Source organism: Achroia grisella, unplaced genomic scaffold, assembly GCF_030625045.1.
Source record: "Achroia grisella isolate CSIRO2021 unplaced genomic scaffold, CSIRO_AGI_Agris_v1 utg770, whole genome shotgun sequence".
Classification (NCBI taxonomy): Eukaryota; Metazoa; Arthropoda; class Insecta; order Lepidoptera; family Pyralidae; genus Achroia; species Achroia grisella.
Window position 1 is genome coordinate 3,994,903 of NW_026713016.1, and position 9,007 is coordinate 4,003,909.

Here is a 9,007-nt window from a genome sequence, read left to right on the forward strand (position 1 = left end):
CATATATTTTTAAACCAAGAACCAAATTAAATATGTGGGTCTATACCCACTGTACTCTTACTATATTAGTATTAACTCATTATATTATGTTTATATATTTACTGTCTCTTTCTGTGAATCTGTATCTTTATATCTACAATTGACTATACAATCATATCCTAATACATTTTTAAGTCGAAGTTTAGGTAAAGTAATAAACTTCAGTAGGCAACATCTTTAGTGCAAAACATAGTCAACAATACAACAATAGGGTCTCTAGTAATAGTGATCTATTGTGTATAATTCAGATTAAACATGATTAACGAAGCTCGACCGATGACACACAAGTTTTATGTTAGGACTTCGTAACATCCCATTTAACTTAACTATATTTACCCTTGCTCTTTTATTTCCAAAAATAAATAAGTTATCATGTTTTATAAATATGCCCACTGACCCGGCGTACTTTTTATCGCCTCAGTGTTATATAATATGTCTAGTCGGAAAATTTATTTCTGTACACATTCTGAGGGTTAGGAACAGTTTGTATGGCACAATATAGTGTTTTTTCACTATTTCCCTCGCAATTTCTTTATATATTCTTACCTTTTGAACCGTCCTTTGACGTCTATTTAATATTTTAAAATTTGTTCACTCGATCCAGCATTGATGAGTCAGCATGACTTGACTAAAACTAAATAATAATAATGCACAAATATATTTTTATCATTTTTATTAAAAATTGTAATTTTATATGTAGGTTAAATTATTAAAGTTGTATATGTAGGTACACAATATAGTTAATTATAAAATATTTAATGAAAATAATACATTTGACAGTTTTCAGTTTTTTGTTACAAATGATTGAAAACATAGACATAGAATCACAACACGCAAATTAACACTTCGCGCATTATTTATTAGTAGCGTAACTAAACATACTAGCTAAACAAATTACCTATTAGGACCTAAGTCTTGGACTATTTAACTGGAGTATATAAACCTAGTTGCAATTATATATTCTTTTAAACTGATTTAAATATGAAGCTTTACATTTAATTATATATTTATTATAATATATCTCAAACCATTTTTTTGTCAATTTACTCCATTAAATGTTAAATCAAAACTAATCATGAGTCATGACTCAATGCACATCCTGCTCGAAAAAGAACTGCATATACTCGACTAAACTGTGATTTCAAATATATGTTTCGTATGATGTATAGATGAATTCGCGATTACCATTATTAATTCTTCAAAGTAATATACTATGCACCTGTAGTGCTACAGTTTCTTGGGAAGAGATATGGTCACGGTCTTTACTTCTAAGTATGGATCCAAAGCGTGAATACCACTGAAAAACAACCGTGAATTATTTATTTATAATTACAATCTTTCTCTATCTCTCTCTTATTATTGTAGTATAGACCACAGCATTATTGTATAATAATATCTCAAGGCTATAATATGTATACCTAATATCTAATTTTCTAATTCCATGCTAAGCAGTTGCTATGGACATTTTTTAGAAGGACAATGATTAGTAATACATATTTTTATTCGTAACTTTAACTGTTTACACAGTGCACGCTGCGGAGGCACTCAAAATGAATATTTTTTCCACATTTTTCATAGCACTTGGGAATAATATACATATACCCCAAAAAAAATACAATTCCTCTTTATAAAAATATATGAGAGTTATGAGACTATTTCCTTGCTATTATTATAGGAAATATTAAATATTCTAATTGTCACAAATAATTTTAAGCATGGACATGTAATATAGTTACTTACTTTTCGCGACCAAGCCCGGAATCCTTAAAACCACCGAATGGAGTTTGGATACCGCCCATTAGGTAAGTATTTATCCTGGAAAAAAATAACACATTAGAATACATATATTCCATTCATTCTTGATTTAATCTAAATTTGTACAGATATCTGAATCTTTGTGAGAAAATATTGTAATTCGTAAATACTTTTTAGCAAAGTAGAAACGAATCACAATAATAATACCGTGTACAGACCACCAAAAAACTGACTACTGGGCAGATCCTAAAATTACATGCGACCATGCGAGAAGCTTTAGTTTGTCAAAGAAATATCAAAATCAGTTCACGTAAATTTAGACATTTATATAACATGTTAAATAAAATATATTGATTCCAATACTCGTATTGATGAGATGTTGGTACTTAATTTATTGCTTCCTGTATCTAGTATTTAGTTAGTGAAAGTTCAGGTGAAATGACTGTACTACATTAGAAAGATTTATAGTAGATGAGTTCCATATAATGTAGATTTAAGTTCAGAGTAAAATTATATGGAGTTCCATATAATGTAGATTTAAGTTCAGAGTAAAATCGGTCCGCATTTTGAATCCGTTTTGGGTGTTCGCGTTATAAACGCGAACACCCAAAACGGATTGAACCATGTAGCAAAAGTAAAGACTGCCGAATGTTGACAGAAATATTACAAGTGTAAGCACAATTCAAATATAATTACCAAACGACACCAGATTCGACGTGTTTGCTGAAGTGCAGTGCGTTATTTAGGTTCGTAGTGATTATACCAGCGGCGAGTCCATAAGTCGTATTGTTGGCACGATCGATAACCTCGTCTAACGTATCAAATTTAATGATGCTCTGCACTGGACCGAAAATCTATGTAGAGAGAATCAAATATGTTTTATAATATTCTACACATGTAGTATACTTTATTATGAAACTAGATTAACATACAAATTCAAAAAAAGACGATATTCCTGATATTAAGTGCCAACTGTCCCTTATAAACAGAATAGCACTATGGACATTACGTTAGAAGACTAAGATATCATGCCTCTTATGCTGTAATTTCATTGCTTTATTTGACCGTTCAACCGAATCACAGCTTACGAAGCAAGCTGACTGGCAGCTGAAATAGGTGAGATTACCACCTATTTCAGCTGCCAGTCAGCTTTTTTTACAAAGTCACATGAACTTTGTAAAAAGTCGTCTTGAAAAAAAATGTTCGGAGAAAGTATCACCAAGCAAAAAATTATAAACGCTTTACATATTACATATACTTACTTCTTCTTTAGCAATTGTCATCTCATCATTGACATCAGCGAACACAGTTGGCTCAATGAAGTATCCTGTGGTCCCAATACGCTTACCACCGGTCAGAAGTTTTGCTCCCTCCTTCTTGCCTTTCTCAATATATCCCAAAATTTTATTCAACATCAATTCGTCAATCTATGAAAATATTGCTGTGGTTAATAATAATTATGAAACGAATATAAAGGTGTATCCATCTGTCTGTTTGTCAAGACTAATTTGGGATTTGTAAGCATTTCACCTCTAAAAGAAGCAGACAGAGTCGCTGTTAACATCTAGTATTTATTGTACTTTACATATCAGATATAATCAAGTTCGAGAGGATGGATGCATGTTTAAAATTCTTTCATGAAAAATCACTTATGCGTTGCCATTCCATATGCTTAAAGTGCCATGTTTCTTATGCTGTAATTTAAAGATATAACTTACCTGTGGTCCTTGATGTGTGGTCTCTAATGCAGGATCTCCTACTTTAATCTGCTGTGCATATTGGACAGCTGCTTCGACAAATTTATCATAGATACTCGACTGCACATACAGACGCGATGCAGCTACGCACACTTGACCCTGATTAGCAAATACTCCCCTTGCTGCGATTGGCACTGCCAAACTCACTAAAATAACAAGTATACCGTACTGTCTATACTATGTAGTAAATTCTATATATAGGTACCTAACTCATTGTGTATTATTAATTAGCCTACACACGACACTAAAAGCCGGGGTAATACATGAACAGTGTGACAGTGGCCTGGACCGTTTTTCAAATTGCCTCGTGTATAGCGAAATCAGGGCAAATTTCTCAGTGCGCCCGATACCACCCGGGTGTACTCCCACCAAAACCGCTTTAATATTATCCCTAATTTTATGTCGTATGTAAGTTGTTTTTAAGACGTTCACAAATGACGTTATACGTTAAGGGGTAGGAAGCGGTTGAAAGTGTGGGAGGAGTCATATATTTCGTGTCGTGACGTCAGTTCAGAATTGCTGGTCATGTATATAAAAAGACATTTTAAATTTAAGTAAACTAATTTTGTAACAACTGTTTTAATTGAATAATTTCTATGTAATATTGCATTATTTGTGACATTACACTAGAAACGTGACATTCTCATAAATATGACCAGCTGTGACAAGGACTAAGTTATGAGACACAATTATGACATTCATGTGACGTAACTAATGGTTGAACCCTTGCTGTAAAATTAGTTTATGTAAGACACATTAGTCATAACTAGGTGGGTATACTTACAGTCCGCGTCATCCATAACAACTAAAGGACTCTTGCCGCCCAATTCAAGAGTTACTCGTTTCAGATTAGTGGCCCCAGCTGCCTGTTGAATCAGCTTGCCTACCTATAAACATCAAGTAATAATGAATAACAGTTCCAAAAGTTTTTCAACAAGCGTCATCAAAGCTTTCTGATTATAAAGATTGCAATAAAATTATATACAGTATAACAAAAAAAAACTGTTGTTCGAGATGGAATAGCCAGAGACATTGACAGAGTACTGAAAGTCAGAAATATAAAATGTTTTTTTTTGATGCGGACTAAGTGTGAGTTCATAATGTGTTGAATGTAAGTCACAGTAGAAAATCACTAGGCAACGAACCTTCTTAATAATTATAATAAAGACAAATGAAGTGGCAATGCTCATCCAATTATTCATTTACTAAAAACCATATACATTCACTTAAACAAGAAAGCATACAACAGGATAGTCGTAAAGGTCTAATGAAAATATATAAGAATGATGATGAACCTCAACAGATCCAGTGAAAGAAATCTTAGCGACGTCAGGATGATGTGTAAGGGCAACTCCAGCAGTTTCTCCATAGCCATTGACAACGTTAACTACTCCTTTTGGTACACCAGCCTCTTTTAGAAGAGCAGCCAGAGCAAGGGCAGTGAGAGGTGTCTGCTCAGCAGGCTTCACGACAACGGTGCAACCTATTAAACGTAAATAATATAATAACAAAGATGGTCTTAAATATAAACAAATTTCTTTTAGATGTCCCAACACAGCGTGACATAAGAAATGGTGACTAACATAAGAAATGTAAAAAACTAATTCAACAGTTAAATACTCAGGAAATAAAACAAAACTGACATGCAGATGAAAAAAAATCTTGAGGAAATGCTGTTTTAATATTTAACACTGCTCAAAATACGATAGTAGTTTTATACTCTGATACTCCTTTTATTAATCAGTAAGTAATTCAATGTTATTTTTACAGAATACCTGCTCTTATTATAAAAAAAAATATTCAGAAAATCGAAGCACAAAGCAATTACTACTTACCAGCTGCTAGAGCAGTTACAACTTTACCGATAAACATGAGTATTGGTCCATTCCAAGGTAAGATAAGACCACAAACTCCAACTGGTTGCTTTAGTGTATAAGAAAAATTATCGCCATCTTTAAAATAAACACAAATAAGATATCAAATTAACTAAATTCTTGCAATGCAAAAGAATTACTACTAATAGAAATACTAAATAAACAATGTAGTGAGTGTATACATAGTCTAGTACTTTACTATTCTATTTTACATGAGTTCAGTTTTAGTCGACATCTAAAACATCTTTGTGTGTCAAGTTATATTTCTGTCTGACTCACCATCTTCCACATTGGATTCTAAATGCACCGAGCGAAATTTGGTTAATGTTTAGTGGCGCAGTCATTACAACAATGACAGGTAACAATACCTCTACTACCGCTATGATATTTTATTGTAATGACATATAAGCCATCATCCCATCCCATCTAATGTAAAGCGGTAACCGTTGCCTATATATCTACATGAACAGAACTACGGACACACAGTATCTGTCACAACCGTGATACCACTCTTACGTTGGCATTCCAGAAAACTAAGATTTCCTGTAACTTCACTGCCTAATAACATCCTATACAACCGAAACGTAGTTAATAAAGCAAGCTGTTTGGTTCCTGAAATAGGCAAGATTGACGTATCCACGGACTTTTTACGGTCTCTAATAATGATAGTTAGACTTTTTTTTTCTGAAATAATAAAAGATGAAATTAAATTACCAGCCGGCACTGTATATCCCTGGACTTTGTCAGCAAGACTGGCTATATATCTAATACTCTTAACAGCAAAATCTGACATCATATTTGCCATGAGCTTGATCATGCCATTGTCATGCGTCTCTAATTGGTTAAGATAATCTGCATCTCGTTCCACTAGTGTTGCAAAATTCTGAAGAATCTGACCGCGCTGTGACGCATCCAGTTGACGCCACTCCGAGTTGCGGTGGAATGCTCGGCGAGCTGCCTTTACAGCCTCGTCAATATCAAGCTAACACCAAAAAAATAATATTAAACATTCATAATCTGATTTATAAATTAAGTAATACACTGCTTTAAAAAAGTATTAGAAAACTAAACCTTACTCATAATAATTTCGTATGCTTAACGTCCTTTTTTCATACAATAAACATAATATTCCGTTTTGTGTAAATTTTCCCTTAAAACACATGTTGCCGCTTTGGTAGCAGTATATTTGGATAAGTGTCTACTACAAAGGATCAGTGAACTACTCGTAACTCAATAGCTAAATAAGGACCGATGTATGCACAGTGAAGAAGTTATAGTATACATAATATATATTTTTAAATAGCTTAATACTACCAAGACAAGAAATTTCTTTTTTACAACAATAAACGTTATGTGTATAAGTAGCTTTATTTAGTAGCACCTTATATAATGAAATGTTGCAATTTGTCATCTGACCATGATACAACAAAAATTAAATATTAGATTAAACCCTCACCTTATCACCCTCAGACACTTTAGCATTAACAGATCCATCCACAGGATTTCGAGTTTCAAAGGTCTTTCCACTCTTGGAATCCACCCATTCGTTGTCGATAAAATGCTGTAAACAATATATTACTTTATATATCCATACATCTCTTACAGTATAATTATAATTTACCTACTTGTAATTACATGTTTATAAATATCACATTCCTAAATCAATATTATTATATCGCTAACAACTATGAAGTAACGTAAGTGTACATAAAGCTACCTAATATTTATTTAATGGATTAATACGGAATGGCTTACGCTGGAAAGGGACACAAGTGGAAGATGATAGAATTAATTTATAATAATGTGAAGGTCAGAGTATGAACTCAGGCCAATTAGACCATTGGCTATGGTAACCGTTTACCATCAGATGAGCTATATGGCTGTTTGCCACCATCGTAGTATACAAAAAATGCCTCAATCCCATTACTAACAGTCTAACAAACATCCTCTCCTTTGTAAAATATGTATTCCTTTCCGACACATAAAGTTAACAAGTTTTTATTTATAATGATAATTTGTTACTAAGATGAATGATTACGTCTATCTAAATTATATAACTATCATGTTTACGAGGTAATTCGTATAGAAACAATGTTCCTATAGTTATAATAAACAGACGCGAGATCTTGATTTAGAATAAATATGACTGCATAACAAAATTTCAGACATATTATTAATTTCTCGCAAACTTTTGCTAGTTACACATGTTGTTACACTTTTTATATAATGTTTACATACTTCCATGTGGAGGCTTACATTTGTTGTAATAAAATAAAATATATAAATGCTTGTATACTGTGTGAAACTCAATCCCATTACCAGGTAGCATGGTAAACCATCGCCACAATTGTCGAAAAAATATAACCATTATTTAATATAGTAGATAATAACAACATTTAAAATAAACAAAGAAACATCTTTGTATATTTTGATAACTTGTTGTGATTATATGACCTTGAAAATATTATACCTACGACTACCTATCTATACCTACATATATCAGTTGACTGTTTCTATACTAATTACTTACCTTTGTATATTTAATTAAAGGAGCCATTTCAGTGTTTATAGCACTATTCGATAGACACAAATGTGTTTAAAATGTTGTTGTACGTAGTGAACAAATACACCATAAGTAAAATTCGAACTGAAGCATACATCATGACAAAACAGTATATATACTAAAATTATGACACAGCAAAAGATAAAACACCATGACTTGCGTTTTTAGTAATGTAATTAATAAAAACTGATTTTGCACAATGAATCTAAGAATTTCGTATACACCCTCACATATACTCAAATTCATATACGAGATTTTAGCAAGGAACATCAACTTTTTATATATTTTTTGTCAACGTAACGTCCAATTCGTACGACAGTATCAGATGACAAACCTAGCAAGAAACAACACCATGCAAATAATTTATTGAGTATACAGGTAGGTTTTTATCTGGTTACTCAGCTAAGTAACGAAGATTTCATGAAAGTGCAGGTATATTGATGCAGTACAAATAAACAATCATAATGCGTAGCGTTAAATAGTGCACTAATTAATTGAGAGTCTGAGTGGCAGGAAAACGTCTGCCACTTAGTCTCTCAATATGTAAAATTAATACGTATGTCATTATTAATTGAGTAATATAATAAACAAGTCAATAGATTACCGGATTTTATTCATAATTCACAATACACCACCCCGGAACACGCGGTTAGGATCCTGGACAATAAATAATGATGACCTACTATATACTATATGATGAATATACTATAGTTCATACTATTTTCATCACTTATAAACCCTGATAAAGTTTTAAATGTATTAAATGGTAGTTCCAGAATATTCGCCACGAGGTCTGAAGTCCCCGTTACTAATAATACCTACCCGCAAGTTATAGACTGTTGGCCTTATGATACGTAATGTATCTAATCACAATGAATTGGATCGATTGATCCATCTCATTCTAACATACTTCAGAAGCGTAGCTTCATTATTCATATGGAATTAAATGCATTTTTGAAAATATCTTTTAATAATGTAAAATATGTTTTCACGTACCGCCTATGATTGTTCTCATCATA

At 32.5% G+C, this 9,007-nt stretch overlaps 1 protein-coding gene across 1 annotated transcript; it reads right to left on the minus strand.

The window, feature by feature from the left end:
- Positions 1 to 1,072: 1,072 nt before the first annotated feature.
- Positions 1,073 to 8,031, minus strand: LOC131850431 (aldehyde dehydrogenase 1A1-like). Its single transcript, XM_059200645.1, has 11 exons — positions 7,956 to 8,031; positions 6,882 to 6,986; positions 6,140 to 6,407; positions 5,387 to 5,503; positions 4,847 to 5,034; positions 4,336 to 4,438; positions 3,513 to 3,697; positions 3,057 to 3,221; positions 2,491 to 2,648; positions 1,780 to 1,854; positions 1,073 to 1,336 (listed from the first exon to the last, which is right to left on the minus strand). The coding sequence occupies exons 1-11, from the start codon at positions 7,980 to 7,982 to the stop codon at positions 1,267 to 1,269; spliced, it is 1,461 nt and encodes a 486-aa protein (XP_059056628.1). The 5' UTR covers positions 7,983 to 8,031; the 3' UTR covers positions 1,073 to 1,266.
- Positions 8,032 to 9,007: the final 976 nt, after the last annotated feature.